We start from the raw sequence: 18,698 nt of genomic DNA, 5'->3' as shown, positions 1-18,698 counted from the left end.
GCCTTGTATCATAAAAGGAACACGGATTTTTTATGAGTTTTTCTGTTATGGGCATGTTACCAAAGGGCCAAATAAGAGGAATAAATTGAATTATATAAATATTGAAATATTTGTAGTTGACCATGTTTTATCCCCTCTGATAGAGCAGTTGTTGCATATGTCGTCACCTTTTAGTGAATGTCCACACTCTGTCACCGTCGGTATATTTGTAATTTCAACATTACAAACTTGAAGACATGGGTGGGTTTTACGCCCATCATATGGTCTGATAACTGATTAGGATGATATCCATCAGTTTTCCGATCGCCTTAGATCAGATGATGCACAGTCATGTTTCGTGTGAGAGCACAGCGGGAATGTTAACTGAATAAGACAACGTGTGTTCATCTCAATAACTGTACAGGGCAGATTATCCAGGTAATTAACAACATATTTAAAAGAAAGGTACAAAGGCAAAGGCCTCAGTATGGATCCTTGAGGTATGCTTGTGAAACTATTTGCCAACAGCTGAAACAGTACTATTCTGTTTCCATAATACAATGTCAAGAATGTCAGATGTTTGGGCAATAACCAGGCCTATGTTGTTTATTGCCGCACTCAGAAATTGTCCATATGGCGGTGGTTTGTACATAATTAAGTCTGGACCAGCCAATACAGTGATTGGCATCATTAGCATCGATCTACGCAATCAACACCCGTTAGTTGCCTCTTACAAAACACGTTCTACCAAACCGACAGTTTCAACACTTACAATCAAACAAACATTTCCTACAGTACATAAGTCTCTTCTTGTACACAAACGTTGATACGGAACACACACTTTCTATCAATCCGGCAGTTTCAACACTAACAATTAAACAAGGCGCAGTACAATTTCTAGCAACATCTCGCATGAACGACGATTTCCTGTTGAGATCCATTAAGGTTCAACAAACCATAAACCGCACACGACACAGAAAACCAACATATCAGATGCAGATATGTCATGGGAAATTTCACGTAGACTTGAGTGGTGTTTGTCTTTACGAAACAAATTTATATCATGTACTACATAGTATGTGTTGCGTGATAAAGATATTTCGAACCCCCCAAAAATGGTACAAACACAACTAACGGATTGTCCCAGTTATTGTAGATGCATTTGTGCGAATGAGACGAAATATGAAACTACGAGTAATACATTCTCACAAATATCTTCCTAATTCTATCTGGCACTTTAATCAACCCAAACCAGTGATCCACTGCCGCTTCCAATTGCGTAGTGACCTAAAAACGTACGCCTGCTGCTTAAAACACTATTTCTTGTACTTAAATTTGTTTTTGTGGCGAACGAAACACACCAACGTCCGCTCAGGATGTGCGGGCCAGGATGTGTTATTTTACTTCAACTGATGAACACCTGCTGCTGTAGAAGTGTTGATTAGTATCGATATATGTTTATTTGCAAAGGGTACATGTAGGCCATCGGCCCATGGTACATTGATCATCTGTCCACAGTTAGTCATACATAATACGGTCAGTGCAACGCGTTTCATAGTTTTAACTTAAGTAAACATACATCGTTGATAACAGAGTTCAGAGTTTGCGGCACATGTCATGATTTCAACATTAGTATTGGCCCATAACACATATATCATAGTGAATGACGAAGGTGCAAGGAATAGCCCAGAAACTGTGTCTATACAATAAAGAAGAAGTTGACATCCATACTATTTTGTCTTATACTTGAATACCAACTTCTATATGCCCCTTAAGAACCTAAACTGGAGCATATTTACAAGCTGGTGCTGTTGACTTGCAATTCTACTGTTGTATCTGGCGTCGGGAAGTACTGACACGATTGCTGCCAGAAGATTCTATTCACACTAAATATCCTCCAGAGCAATTGACTTCAATAGCATGCCACGACCTGGAAACACTGACTCTTTCATCTTGCTGAAACAATCTATCAGCTGAGCTACTTTCTTTGTTCAGGTACAAGAAATGTATAGCAATGGTCGTTACAACTATTTGTGGAATATAAAAACAGCAGTAACAAAAACATACTGATACCATTTTTTCCATTGTCCGTGAACATTACGCGGTCATGTAAATGTTGCCGACAGCCTTTTATTTCTCTATCTTTCCATCAGAAGGCTGCTTCTCCACTGTCTGATACAGGGAGTTGTACGTCCTACCCGCATTTGGCTCACCACCAAAAGCACTGGCTTCTACACCTGTGACGTATGACAATTTGAATTCACATTCAATCGTCATCCGCCAGCCATCACACATGCATGGCTGACACAACATCTTACTAATGTTGTATTTAATTCGCAGATAAGCACCCTCTCTATATCCTTTCCCTATTTCATAGTGCTAAATATCTTATTATTATCAGTTAAGTACCTTAAGTTAGTAAACATATTGTTACCGATCGCGTATAAAGTAAACATATCTATCGCGTATCACTTACTAATTTAAGCACTAGCACGTAAGACAGTGTGTGAAAGTATAATTATAATATATTTTATAAACCTTTTATTATCAACACCAACTGTATATATTTTTAGCAATAATATGATGAATCACCTGTATGTGACGTCATCATGTAAACAATCAACATTATTCAATTGTTATCATAATTATAACGTATGCCACTGTGCTATGTAATTATGAATTGAATAATTAATATGGCTAATTGATTCACATTCAATTGTCATCCGTCAGCCATCACAAATGCATGGCTGACACAACATCTTACTAATGTTGTATAATTCACAGGCAATAAACGTGATGTTTTACACCAACGAGGATCTCCGTCCGTTATTTTGTCTGCTTGGCAAGACTAAGGCCTGAACCCGCGACATAATGTTCAGTGTTCTATGTGCTGCAAGGTGTATTTTCCAATGACAAGCTAGGGGGATAACCGACTTGAGAAACCAGAAACGTTTCCGCCAAAATAGGCTGGAAAATCGGAATCTATGCCTGATCCAGTCAAATCGCGTGACAGAATCGATATTATGTTCGTAAACAGAGTCTGGTTGATTGAAACAAAATGCCAAAGCATGTGTACCTTCAACTTGGATTCGACATGTATGTTCTAAACACACTCATAGTTTTTATCAACATGATGAGTGTTCGATTTGAGTCCATGTTCATCATACTGTAATATTGGACGTTGAATCTGTTTGATTGATTGGAGGGACTTAGAATTGACACCAATCGTAAGAGCCACTGGTTGCGCTTCGATGGGCCGCTAAATTCAAGATTATTTCGGTGAGGGTGGACGTTGGACCAGCATAGTGAATTATCTTTTGTCGGAAAGACTCAATCATGCCGTGCATAAGTAGATGGGGAAACCCTTTGCTACATGGTGTATGACGGGGAAACTCGCTGACCGACCTTATGCCGTCCCAAGCCGTCGATCCTCCTTAGATATTCCATATTTCTTACTTCACCGATGTGACTGGATGGATTTAGTTGAGATAGCTGTTTGTTCACGCACCGTAAAAGCAGTGGAATTGTAATGTCAGTATGGTCACCAGGTATTTTATGCTAAAAACAATTAAAAAGAAACTTGCCTCAAACAGGTAAAAAGCCTGTCGATGAGATGTCATCAATTGTTTTGCCATGTTTGTTAAAGGTCACATGCAACGTAAAACACAACTTTGCAGATTCTGATACCTTTCGGTATGGACTTACCGAAACAAATCGTCAAAAATGCAAATTCAACTTATAAAGTTGAAAAATAACGCGATGAAAAAACCCGCGCGAAATCGGAGTTCAAACGTTTCACTAATTTTCCCCCGACTTTTCTGGGGAAAACGGGTTTCAACAGCAGGGCTGCGCTCATAGCACGTGCGCAGTGAAATAGGTTCGCGCAGCTTGGAAGCGGGTTGTCCGGTGAATACTCGGAGAAGGCTTTGGTGTGAGCTTTTTTTCTAATGTTTTGTTGATATCTTACAGGCGCGAGCTTTTTATATGTTATGACAGTAAATAAACTGTTTATATAATTTCATTTGTCTATTTCACCACACGTTCTTCTTACCGAGTCACTTTCTCAGTTCGATACTTAAAAGCAATGTCATTATTTAGCGTTGACAGAATTTCCAACTGTGATATAGATATGTCGTTGTCACAGACAAAACTCAATGTCTTGTTTTATTGACACCTGTGTGTCTGCCTGCCTGTCTGCTAATGACAATATTCAATACACAGCTGCTATCACTGACCACATGCAATTTGAACTTAACACCAATCAGGCTATACACCATAAACAAAATGCATTGATTTATGGCCCGAGTTCGGTCTCTGTCACATTATGTAATTACACAGACAGGTAGGTGTGATACTTGAACACATGACATGTTATGATGTCTGTTGATTGCAAAATGTCATACACAAAAAATGAGCATGTATTTACAAAACCCAACATCTCTATATATACACACACAATACCCGTGAAGGCATCTGCAAATGAACCAGCCGTTACACTTGAGTGCACACCCACCCGCTCTGACTGGGTTCGGTATCCCGGCTGCTTCCTTTCTTGGGAAGTAAACCCAAGTACACAATACTGCACTTTTGATTTGCGATTGTACGCTTATAATTTTGTTTATATGTTTTTTCATAACCAGCAATGTATATTATATGTCATGAATAAGTGATAATCGTGTTTTAATTATGTTTGATGTTTTTGGTTGCATGTGACCTTTAAAGAAATATTTATCAATCAGAAATCTGAAATGGTTGTTAGTTACAATATTTGAAAATAAGTCTGTCAACTGTCGCAAACGTTTCTGTTTAAAACCGGGCCGTTGAAATTTCACATGCCTTTTCCCACCAATGATGACGCCAAAACGTGTCCAAGAAATTTGAATCAGATATCAAGGTTCTACGCGGTGAAAGCAAAATATTGAACTATGTCGGTCAGTTTCTCTTCCAAATGCGCCTGAAAATATGTCACACGTTCCGTTTCGCAGGTTCTGATTTTACCCTTATTCAACCATCGCTATTCGCCGATACTGAAACGCCTCATTACTTTCCTCTCAATAGTGATTTTCTTCTATTTGACACATGTTCCCTTTAAGTGTTGTCACAACGTATATTTTTGTGATATTTGCTCTCTCTCAAAAAAAGAAAATCCTTAAATTTTCTTAAAACGCATCTCTTTACAATGTACACATTGTTTCCTCGCTTTGGAAACATCATGTCCTCAGAAATCGTTGAACGAATGAAGTCGAACTATTTCAGTATGCCCTTCAAGGTAGTTATATTGAACAATCCATTTGTGACCACTGCTTTTGAGCTGTTCTGGCTATTTAAGCATGTTACCAGAAAATGCCAGACTGCAGATGCTGAACGTTAGCATGAAGGTTCTTATGATGATACACAATTGCTCCAATCGTTGCGATTTTACTGGGATTTTCTGTGGAACAATCGGAAAAAGGTGTTTTTCAGTAGACATATAGTCCAGAAAAGGCTTAAGAGGGTCAGAGTTTAAAACTTTGCGAAGTAACTTGAGCTGTTCTGTATTGGAACCCATTTCAGAATATTCCATTCATATATGCAAACGTAGAAACATTGTGGATAGTTTGTTTGTGTCCTGTGTACTTTTAAAATCATTATCTATGCACAGCAAGGCATCTGGATATTCTGCATTTTTGTTAACATTTTAACTAGATGACTACATTCCCAGTTAAGCTACACTGCTATTATCGTTTAATATGCAAACTGAAGGTTAAAAAAAAAGAGTTTAAAGCTTTTGCCGCTGTCCACAAACAAATAGTTTGTACGTTTCCAGAATATCTATAGGTAACGTCAGATCTGTCATTGGATATTATTAAAGTGCAGCCTTTGTAGCATATTGGCATCATTATTTGTTTTTGTAGACTCCTTGTATTGATTTTCTATCACGGAATGTGGAAACAAGAAACATGATTTTGATTTATTTGTTCAAAAACGTACTTTTTCGCATGTCCGTTACCGCCTGTGTTCATTAACTGATCTGACACATGGTGGCGTATTATTCCCATCCAAACAACAAAACCGTTACACTTTCCCCGTGACAGAATTGGCATTTGAACCATTTGATAGAGACACTGTATGAGAAAAATGGGGATGATTCATTCGATACAAACTCTGAGCATTTGATCACGAATACAGCTGTAACAGATCCTGACTGAACATGTCAACCGTTGTAAATTAGATCAATATTACCTTTTTGATAGAACAATGGTGGGTTTTGCTACAAGTACCATTCTTTTGCTTTAAGTTATATCGTGTGATCGCCATACTTTAGGCTAAAACGAAAAGTTATCAGAAGGATTTCCATGTTATTGAAAACAAAGTTTCGAAAAGTTTTGTCCATTTTCATCGTTATATCCGTGTGTTATAACAAGTTTGACATATTATGTTCAATGGGATCTTGTATTTTGTCTGTCCAACAGACACATCCTCCTCCACCGACTAGCCAGAACACAATGTGATCTCACATTACATACAAATGTATAGTGAATAATTTTGTCATGCTATCGTAGCAGGTTGAAAATAACCACTTTCACATCATGTGATGTGTTGATGACTAATGTTTATGACAGCATTAATGTCACTGTCTTACAGTGCCACAGCCTCGTTCATGATTATGTCCGTAATCATTGAAAATATCGTTTGATCAGGTCATTGATTACATTTCATTCAACCAAATAGTAGGTTGTGTATGTCAAGGTGACAGTATATGAGCAGTGTTTTTAGTTCAAATGTATGATTGAACAGTTAATTGCAGCTTGTAGATAAATGTGTTCAAGTGGTGTGTTGTTACAATGTTTGTGATACTGTTTAAGACCTTCAACACGATTCCACTGAAACATCCCGTTCACATGCGGAAGACTTGTTGCGATTCTTTAGCTGATTGGAGATACAATCAAATACACTTTTTGAAACCATATTACCAAAACAAACGTATATTCGTCAATGAGATCATACATGTATTTCACACATGTATTGCCGTATGTACATGATACGGTCAGCCTACCTACATACATATAAACAGGACCATACTCCGTGCAAGAAGTCACCTTTACAAACCCCTTAATTTCATCATGACTAAATCCTCTTTGAGACCAACGTTCTCATCAGAGGTACGAATGCAACTGAGTTTCATACTACTAATAACATAACAGTGCATTTCTCCAATGTATTCGACAATGAAGACATATTTACAATGGTCATATTTCAGACATGTATTGTCGTATGTACGTAATACGGTCAGCCTACCAGCATTCATATGAACAAACGTGACCTTTACAGACGCCTTTATTTAATTGTGACTAAATCATCTATGAAGCCTACTTTCTCATCAGAGATACACATGTAACTGTGTTTCGTAAGACTGGAAACGTGTCAAGAAAGTAATTAGGGTAAGGTAGTGTCATTTCCTGTAAGCCAGATTGCTTTCATCTTTGGAAAAAGAGAATTGCGTGTCATTTTGTCATAGAAACAGATTACATGACTGATTTGAAAACCTATTTGTGCCACATAGCTTTCCACCAATATGTGTGTAATGTGAGAACTTAATTATACTGTGGAATCAGATGCCTGTCTGTGATAAATCCTGACTTCATTTGACTAGGATTGGAAACTAAACAAGAACGCGATATTTTAATTAACTCTATCCCATTACCCCCCGTGTCTCTTGAACGTGTGTTATATAATATCATTCTGGTCCAGGAACTCTTCAACACTATTCAAAGTGTCCGACTTAGGTAGGTTAGGATACACTTAGAGCCCAAAATAATGTAATAAAAAAGAGTTCTCGTGCTCATACAATTTGCCATTTCCATAACATTGTTCTTACCAAAGTGTTGTTATATGGTACACACGAATATATAATGTAACTTTTTGATAACGTGTGTACTTTAAGGTTCATGTTAATGTGTAAAATGTGTTTGCGTGCTTGTGTTTGACATCTCTATTCGAAACTGGCATGTAGTAACCAGTGAGTGTGTATTTCTGTCTCTCTGCTTATAGCAATAACCTAATTTACGACAAGAAGGTGTTGCTCCCAGCATGATATCCAAAAGACACAATGTCAAATTGTTGCGTCGTCCAAAACCTTTGTAATTAAGATGTCTTCAATTGAATTGTTGGTGGTACTTGTCAGTTACTTTAATCAAGCCATACCACCGTGATGGGCAGTCTATGTTATGTACGTAATGGCAACTACTATAAAACTGATGTACAACTAAACTTGCAGCAACGTGCCTTGAACCTTGAACACAACAACAATATATAGGCACTAATTATATACACGTTTCCGAAATATAAATGCATTCTTTAGACTCCACACTGATTTATATCCAGTTGTCACAAGTGCGGTCTGGGAATACGGAAGAGGCGTGCCTTGACTTTATTGAAGCCTGTGGTTGCTGTAGGGGTTGGGGACATGGATTTGGCTGTACCATTGCTAGTCCTGACAAACCATCGCTTTACATTCCAGTTTTCGTTTTACCTTTCAGTGAAACAATTGTCTTACATGTTATTCCTCCTTCATGAACGAGATTAGAGACAATTGTTGAGATAACGATGTGTCGTCAAATGATTAAGCTGACTGGATCAAGCTGACTGACGAAAGGATCAATTGCATTTGATCAAATTGTTCGCACACATTTCATGACTAGAAATGAGGGTCAACAGTCCACGTTGCGTTTCTCCAGTCACACGTAGGAAATTGGACAATATAATGAAAAGGTAATTCAATTATGTCTAAGTCTGTTGGTGTATGTTCTCGAAATTACCCTACTTGACGTAATAGAATATAGGACATCAGATCACCGTGAACACTGTGTCTGTCTAGACATAGAATTGTACCGTTACTTCCGGAGACTAACCTTTCAGTCCTCTCACCTGTTGAGTGTTGATGCTCGTACTTCAATGTTTGCAACACTGTGGCTTGACTAGGATCTGACTTTGCCCTACAGTATTCAGAGAAGGACAGAATGGATCATGGTATGGAAAGGTGGTTGGAAACTAGTGACGTATTTTGAAATTAACTGATTTTTAAAAACAATCGTGGTTTCATGAACATGTTCTGTGTCTCGATATGTAATCTCGCCGTTCTAGTTTCTTTTCACGAAAATATTGCAAGGAAGAGATTGTACATTTCGAGTCTGTCTGTATATCTGGTAACGCCTATCGATCGTGGTCTCGCGATGAAGTAAAAGAGATCAAATAACTCCTCCAAAAATGCGCGTATATACGTAACGGTTCTAAAATGGAGAAGGTAAGTATTTAGTAATCACAACTTAAATTATCATTTATATGTATTTATGTGATATTGAATTATTTGCGCTTACATGGTCGAAACGGGAATGTGAAGGTAAGAACAGTTATATTCTGAGAACAACGCGACACTGATTTTTCGAGGCCACTGTTCTGAACAACATTTCTGTTTCACTTTACAGCGTATTGTTGTATGGCCCTCAATGTAGACGTGTCTATTAAAAGGCCCTTGCACATCAGTCGAGGTACAAAACTGGGGCTATGAAACAATATAAGAATTGATTTTCACTTCACACTGTGCAAATTTATTGCAAAACAAAATGTATGAACGTAGAAGCTTGTGACTCCAAAATGAAAGTCAAATCAAATACAAGACACCAATATTTTCCGAACCGAAAACCCCACATCTGGGCATGCTCCCATATTTCATACATATTATTGAAGCAATCACAGTGAATAACGACCAGGAGCCGCAAACAGTCCTGTTCACTACTATTTTTTTTTATTTATCACAGTATGATCTCGCCAAACAGTAGCTATCCATTTATGATGTAACCGCTGTACTTGAGCATTACTGATACCAGTCGATACGTGAGTGAGTGAGTGAGTTAGAATTTAACGTCACTTCGGCAATATTTCAGCCATATAGTGGCGAGAAATGTTTTACATAAACAATAAATTAAAGTACCAGTCGATACGTACACATTTGAATCATGTTAATGTTGCCATCCATGTAGATACTCACTCATGCACTCCCAGTTGTGGCCAATCTGTTCCTATTCAAATACAACATTTCTGTAACTACGATGTCTGAAAACAACGCTGATACATTGTCAGGAACAAAATACTTACCAATAGTATACAAATCCGATGCTTTTAAACAGTTCCATTCTATCACTGTATTATGTCACCATATAGCCTTCATCAATACTAATTACTTGTTTCTGTACTGTTACTTCGGCATAACAACGTTCAACACAGCCCTGTTTTTCGCATTCTTTATCAAAGTCAGTCACAGTCCCTCGAAAACAATACTCCTAACGGAATCGCCTCTCACACATGTGATAAACCGACTTATACTGTTTAGATTATTTAACTGACACTTTTAAGCTAACCAGTTTCTTTTTCTTTCTCCATTTAAGTCAGTGGTCCTATAGAGATCAAGACTATAAATAATGATTTTGTGGTAATGAACGAGACCTGTGATCTGTGGCTTTCAAGTCGCCTTCATGTGAAATCATCCTTATGCATGCAACCAATACATCTCACAAAGCGATGAGTCCTAGGTAATTGCACCTCAGTGATATATATTTAGCAAGCTGACTTTTGATCACAGATGGAAAGTGCGGAAGAGCTATTTAGATATATTTCAATTTTTAACTGCATGAATTCGTAAGGGACACTAATCGATTACCATCATAGAGACAACAATTTGTCTAATTTACCATATTTTAGTGGCTCCCTATTATTCCATCTATTCTAGATACCTCAGATTGAATGTCAGTCTTGTTTCTTGCCGTTTACCGACCACTTGTTTTGAAAGTAAAGTGCACACTTAGTCATTTGTGAAAAACACACACTGCATTGAAGGTCAGACAGTCTTTATGTGGTGTTTTGTAGGCTGTTACAAAAGCGTCCATGCCTGCAGCTACCTGCACCGATCAGCATGGAAAAAATTTCTAAAGGTCAACGTGAGCTCTCGTCGGGGCCGATGTTCCTGCCACACAAACGCATTACTCATAAATTTACGTTTGTTCTTCCTTACTGGTTCATTGGATGCAGGTCAGTGAAAGACCTCGATATTAGGGAATGTGTTTAACCCGGGTGTTTGAGAAGATTACTTCTGGAAACACTTACATTGCCCCATCGCCTTGCCTTGGTAACCAGAAACAGACCTCCTAGACGATTATAGCTGTCCTGCTGGAAACTGGTTTGGTATATAAATTATGGTGACATTATGGTGATGATATATTTCAATGAATTAACACGAGTCAGTGACCTATAAAACTTTTTTAAACATATAAACCCTAACAGTTCAAGGACACGGGTAGTCCAATCGTCTAAAGCCCCGCAATTTGCTGTGCACACACAAACCTTCTTGTTGCAGCTTCGAATTCGCTCTGAATATCTTTGTAGGCTTCTCAGCAAATGCACACATTTTGTAACATTTATGCTAAGTTTAAATGACATATGTGAATAAATATGAAAATATATGATCGATTTCATCATAAAAGAATTGTCTCTCACTTGAATGCAATAATGGAATGACACAGATTTCATGATGTAAATTACGAAAGGATAAGCAGTTGTTGGCGGAAGGACAGTCATGATTTTATCTGTTGTTATATTACAAGAAAATTTCTCAATCGGTGCAGTATGTGTAAAACTGAACAAGGACAGCATGATCCAGATCTTGCATGTAAATACGTCCCCTACCATATATTCCTACTAATATAGATGACTTGTTGGAATAACCATGTGCAGGGTGTTTGTGGTGTCGGCAGTATTAATCAATAGATGTGTGTACTTGTAACATTGATTCCATGCCACACCGTCCCTCCCACATCTCAGCAGCGTCCACAAGACCAGGTTAAGCACCTCCCTTGGCGCCAGAGTGGGAACTGATGTTACAACGACCCCGCTGCTGATGACCTCACTATACGTAATTGAAGGCGGGGGGGCGGGGGGGGGGGGCGTCCTTTCTTGATGGTCACACGTTGACAGTCTTTAACGACCATTGAGATGAATGCGTTATGTACATGTATATGGAAATGCAATGTTGCTGAAGATGTAACACGAAAAGTACATTTACCACTGAATATCAGAAAATGTATAGTGTATTTTCATTGCAGGGAAATATGTGTATGAAATGTTCATTCAGTACATATAGCTACCCAATGTAGCGTCAGTTTATAACAGTTTATATACATGTAAACGCGTCAGCTGAAGCATTTCAGGCCTATCTCATACAAATGGTAGATCCCATGGAAGCCGCTTTGGGGTGAAACATCGCCTCTTAGGTTAAATATTTCATACTTTGTTTCTTACCCATGCTTTAACAGTGGTATAAAATGAATGTATGGAACTTTTGCATATATGTGATATGATCCACATATCTCTGCACTGTATTTAACATCATATCGTTACATCTTTGCAGAACGATGACTTTGTCCTGCTGATGACAACGCCTGGTTGTACCGACACTGAGACAATGGGATGCCAACCTATCCCTAAATCTCTTAATCAAGTTTCAGCTGGAAAGCATAGTGCTAAACTAGTAGATGGTTGGATGAATGGATGGATGGATATGAACAAGAACAAACGTGTCGTTTATGATTTCGAAAAAGATTGTGGATGCCTTAGCTATGGTTTATCACAGCGAAAAGGTCACAGGTACGATGCACGAAAGAAACTGGCGCAGTTGGATCGATTGTATGAGATGATTCTCCGCGTGTGATTTGTTGGGTTTTTTTGGGGGGGTTGTTTGTGTTCTGTTTTTGTTTTCTGTTTGTATGTTTTTTATTGTATCATGCTTTGTCTTTTTTATTCTTTTCTTACTCGTATGCGACTCTACTTTTGGACCACAGCCATTACTGCATGAAAATAGTTTGTTTCGGGGTTGTTTTTTAACAAATAGAGAGATATAAGCACATTTGTTCGGTATTCTGACTGACAAGCAGCCTTCTTTATCATCTTTGATACTTTTTAGGCATTGGCTAACTCTCATAAACATACCTTTCCAATAACAGCCCAACCCGACTGGTAATTTCTATGTGATACTTTTCACTTTTTCTTCATGTCAGTTATTACATGTTACTGCAGTATTCTCTTAGGAAAAAGATGCATGAGGTTGTTTATTTCCGTGTGCTCTATGGCTGTGATTTGCTTTGTATTTTCCATATGTAATGATTGCCCACAACTAAATCAAAACAGCAGACTCTGTTGAACATCAACACCCAACGTCTCGTAAACATGATATACTTTAACATCACTCAGTGCACACGTTTTTCCTTTTCAAACTTCTTTCTGCAGCTGAATAAATTACATCTTTTAAGATTTGTCTCTGGTTTCTATAACGATTATATAAGCATACTTTGCTTAGTATATTGATTTCTTCCAAAAGGAAATTGCGTCTGTGCAATTTTAGCAAAATGAAATAACAGTGAAGCGTCAATAATGTTACAAGTAACGTTTCATGTTTGATAACAATAATCAGAAATAGGAATTTCTTTGGCCAGTATATTGATTAAAGAAGACATGTCTAAAAAGAAGGTACTATCAATCATCAACACCTGAAAATATGCCAATTCCCCCCTTGCACTGAACTCTCTATACAAATCTCACAAACTTGAGGGAAAACTTAATTCCTTGATCCATGGACAGTTATCGTTAAATATAGCGACCATAAAAATAGTTGTATACTTTGTCATCCAAGGGTCAGGACAATATGACGTTGTAAAACACTGAATGCAAATGTCACTAAGGAAATAAGTGAAATGGACGACTTTAGTGCAGTGTGCAGTTAAGTAATTTAGGCAAGAAGTAGGCACCCTCCTCGACCACCCCTTTTCATGCTCCTGGCTTTTCAGTATCTTTATTTTAATGAATAGGAAATCTTGCTGAAATTGGCAACATCGCAACACGTACAATTAAGTAAACCAAAACGTATAGCCACATGAAGTTTCAGGTCACTCCAATCCAAAATAATCTTTACTCACAAGGGTAAGTTTTTGTATTGCCTGTATAGGTGTAACTTTAAACCAAGGTGAATATTGTCACATTTGAACACACAAACACACACACACATACACACACACACACATACATACACACACACACACATACACACACACACACACACACACCACGTCTGTTAGTGTAACAACTGGATTTGTAAGATTGATCAACTGCGGTGTCGTATTGTTTTAATATCCGTATGAACCTTTTTGTTATTCAGTTTAGATGTCATGGTGGACTAGACTTTTAAATGCAGGCAGTTCTTGTCACTGTAGGTGTCAGAAAAGATTACAGATATGTTACTGCAGCTTATACACCGCGTTGAGGTTTTACAGCTCCGGCATATACTTTAAGCATTCAGCACTTTACAAATTGCAGAATAAATGTTTACATTCTTCATAAATTAATTAATTTTTTTCCTAATGATAATTTCAAATTGCTTTGTCTTGAGATATACAGCCTAACATTATATTCATGCCGTTACAATTCCTGGATAAAACGCTAATAGCAGATTTTTTGTATTATTTGTTTGGTGTGTAACCCTATGATCAATGTTCAAGATATATAGCAATTTCAATGAATTAAAACGAATTCATTTTACAAAGGTTTTCTCTGTTTATGAGTCCTATGGTGTTCATGTTTTGAAACATCACAACAAAACGCACCATCCGTAAAATACCCGTATTTAACAGCATGATTTTCGGCTGGTTTACGTGCCAGAAGACCTTATTTTGGCCCTGTGCTTCGACAACAACATCGTCGACATCGAGTTCAATGGTGCACCAACGTTCAGGCCTGGAACCTACCGAATTGGCGTAGAATCTTGTTCAGTGATGAATCACGATTTTTATTGGAACGACGCGATGGAAGAATGCAGGAGTACAGACGTCGACGTGAACGTTTCGCCGACGCTTGCGTTCCCCAGGTGGACAGATTCGGCCGGGACAGTGTTATGATGTGGGGGAAGCGATCACCTGCCGTAGGAGAAGTGATTTGGTGATGATCCAGGGCAACCTAACAGCTCAACTGTACTGTGACGAAATCCTACGCCCACACCTCATTCCAATCATTGATCGCCAGAGGGAGTTGTTTCAACAGGACAATGCCAGGCCCATCACAGCACGTCACACTAGAGACTTCATCAAGAACCACAACATCAGTGTCCTCCACTGGCCCTCAAGATCACCGGACTTAAACCCGATTCGCTATATTTCATTGACTCATAAAGCCTACAAGATGTTTCACAATAAACATAAAAATAGAGTTGAATGGCATCATGATCAGCATTCTATGCAATTGGGATAGGATATCATGCATCAACCAAATAAGAAGACTGACCACCCATCCCCATAAGTCGCTGAATATAATGAGGGGTGTGATGTTAGAAACAATGTTTTGATCCATACAGTTCTGTGAATATCTGCTGTACATGGAATGTAATGTAAATAGCTGTGTTTGAAACGTTGTTACTTCAATGTGATGTTTCCGTAATGCTTCATGGTTCTCTAATGTCATGTTTATCTTATGTTATCTACAGTATCTGTTGTGTATCTGAGGAAAGGTCATCAGGTGTCACACCAGTCTACTTGCCGCCCTGTCTCCCTGTAAAGCAATGGCAACCATTACCCATCTTACAATTACACAGTATCATAGACACATGTCCGTTGTTCATCGAAAGAGCAATTCCAGTTGCATCATGGTATTCGTCTAGACAGAAAATAGATACATTTACCTTCAAGTATTTGACCTTTAGGCTCTATAGGCCATTTCTTATCTAGATGTCATTGATAAATGACAGTGATATCCTGAGTTCTGTGCAACTATTATCGATATTCTGGAAATCATGTCCCAGACATAATTATGGCATTACTTGTATAGCTTTAGGTCTAGTTGTGGTATTATTTCAATGTATATTTATATATTTTTTTGCGTTTTGAATTCTTTGTAACGGTGATAGGTGTTTATAGATCTTAACAATTCCTTTTCATCGCTTGTCATCTTGATTCCACCCTATACTCGCCGAACGAAGTAGGAGATCATAAGACATACATTTTCTGATTTCCCTGAGAAAGAAAGACAAGAATGAACACCACAAACATCACGATTTCTAATCTTGAACTATTGTTTGTCGTTGATGTACTAAGTTATTGTTTGGGCGGTGGGGTAGCCTAGTGGTTAAAGCGTTCGCTCGTCACGCCGAAAACCCGGTTCGATTCCCCAAATGGGTACAATGTGTGAAGCCCATTCCTGGTGTCCCCGCCGTGATATTGCTGGAATACTGATAAAAGCGGCGTAAAACTAGGGACTACAGAAGGGACTGCAGGTCCGATCATTTTGTATAAATTCAACAAATCACAAACTGAGACACTGAACCCTACCCTTCTCTGTGTTTGATGAAGTGTTAAGAATGACCTCCCAATTCTATGTGCACGAAGGAATGGTCAACTGACTTGAGGACGATGGGGTTGGGATATTATTTTTGTCGTCATTTTTCCGATTTCCCTTCCGATTTTCTTCTGACAACAAATCATAAGAAATATATTTCACAATTTCCCTTATCCTAGCTAGTATGTGATGTACCTCTTGTAGAAATATGGGTGAATTTGTGATATCTTCGAAGGACAGCAACAACATTTGAATATTACAAAGATAGATAAAGGTTAAGATAAAACAAGATGATACCGTCGGATTTACTCCTATCTTCAGAATGCATTGTCGGCGAGCTGTTCATTTTGCCACATTTCTTCATTCCTTTGATACAAGCCTTCTTGGCTACAAGCCATTTCCTCACACGTCAAGTTCACAGTTACGCCCATTAATTCGAGTATTATTAAAACATTGTGACACCTCGTTGTGGCGTCAACGAATCGCTGCTTTTCAGTATATCCTGATAAACATGTTGGCACAATTATGTCCAAGAGGTATCTGCTGTCAGCCATATCTTTGGCCTGATGTAAATATTAACCAGGTAATAATACCTCCATCAAAAAGGACAGTTTCGAATCAAGAAACACCAGGACAAGCAAACAGTATTAAACGAAGAACAATCAACACTGCTGTACGGGGCAATAACTCACCAGAATCCGATAAGGCTTGAGACAAACAAGAAATATCACTCTCGCTTGAACACGGTCTTGCCAACTTGAAGCCAAACAGTTATTGGTGTCCTTGCTGATGTCAAAATGACATTAATCATAACTCAGAGTCGCTCGGCACACGTCGACAAAGTGTTCAAACTTTCTTAAAGTTATTGCATTTTTCCACTATCGGTTTTCGCAGTCAGTGTTTTCAAACGACTGCAGATAAATATAATTTCTTTCGTTTGTGTATTATTAACTTCAGGGTTGTAGGGCGCCTCAAGGTCTTATGCACCAGGTCTTACTGGTTTTCGCAGTCAGACCTATGTTTCTTTGGTTGCCACTATTACAGTCCAGGCTACCTGCTCATCTCACATAAAGATAACAATATAAACGTAAATTCCGGTTCCTCATCCTAGAATATAAAAAGAACTCACATGTTTATTCCTTAAGTAGTTATAACGTAAAATGCGAAATGACAGTTTGGTCAGTCCTAGTTGGTTTGTGAGTCATGCCACAGATGAACAGGTACTTGTCCTAGTTATAACAAAGTCTATGCTAAACCACTTGCCTTTAATCAAGTTACTGTGGACGCTTGTGTCCAATGTAATAACTTATACAGCTTGATTCATGTCTAATAAAGTTCAGTTGAAGTGAAAATGCAATTCGTCCAACACACATTTGACCGAATGGATCTTTGTCAATCGCCTTGTGCACATTTGCAATGGGTGGTTTTGCAAGTCGAACCATTACCTCAACAAACAAAATTGATTAAAAATTGAGTTTAATTATTATTTAGCATTGGCTCAACTACAGAATCAATACCGTATGAAGGAACACATACTTAGCATTTGTTGGAAGTGAGCATGTGTCACCGACCTTCTGGAGCTGTATTCTGGAGACCTTACCTCAAGACAGAAATAAGGACTAAGGAAGTTAAATAGCCCTGGGATATGCCAGCGCTTTATCAAATTTAGATCATCGCATTGATGGAGAGATCCTGTTATTCATGTATGAGTGCCACGTTGAAATGTGACGAATCGTTGGCAGGTGCATTTAGGATTCAGTCATCTCATTGTTGAGGTATCGTTTCCTCTTTCCATCACTTGTTTGACGTTATATTTGTAACTGAGATACTGTATGCTTCTTCTGGATAACTGGTCAATACTTGCGTAGTTCCCTTGTGGTAACACATAGATAGCATCTTCCCTATAGCAGGTAACTTGTGGTAACACATAGATAGCATCTTCCCTATTGCAGGTAGCTTGTGGTAACACATAGATAGCATATTCCCTATTGCAGGTAACTTGTGGTAACACATAGATAGCATATTCCCTATTGCAGGTAACTTGTGGTAACATATAGATAGCATCTTCCCTATTGCAGGTTACTTGTGGTAACACATAGATAGCATCTCTCCTATTGCAGGTAACTTGTGGTAACACATAGATAGCATCTTCCCTATTGCCGAACACCTTTTGCTGATTGACATTCATTCGGATTGATAAACACAAAAATCACAAACCTGGTCGTGTATATTATATTCAACAACTTAACATAATTATTCGTAATACAAGTATATTTTGTCGATGTATATAGAATATTTAAGAGATGCTATTATAT

General features: G+C 38.2%; 1 protein-coding gene across 1 annotated transcript in view; it reads right to left on the bottom strand.

Annotated features, from left to right (window-relative positions):
• Window positions 1-2,109: 2,109 nt before the first annotated feature.
• Window positions 2,110-18,698, bottom strand: part of LOC124256279 — a gene marked incomplete at its 5' end in the record, with an annotated part of 50,374 nt that continues 33,785 nt past the window's right edge. Inside the window, one exon of the mRNA XM_046690250.1 lies at window positions 2,110-2,216. Coding sequence (XP_046546206.1) covers window positions 2,110-2,216 — 107 coding nt within the window. The remainder of the gene's footprint in view (window positions 2,217-18,698) is intronic.

This window comes from Haliotis rubra, unplaced genomic scaffold (genome assembly GCF_003918875.1).
Source record: "Haliotis rubra isolate DU_JTF1 unplaced genomic scaffold, ASM391887v1 Scf622, whole genome shotgun sequence".
In the NCBI taxonomy this organism is placed as follows: Eukaryota; Metazoa; Mollusca; class Gastropoda; order Lepetellida; family Haliotidae; genus Haliotis; species Haliotis rubra.
Note: the sequence above shows the minus strand (reverse complement) of the source record. Positions and strands in the feature narration are given on the sequence as shown.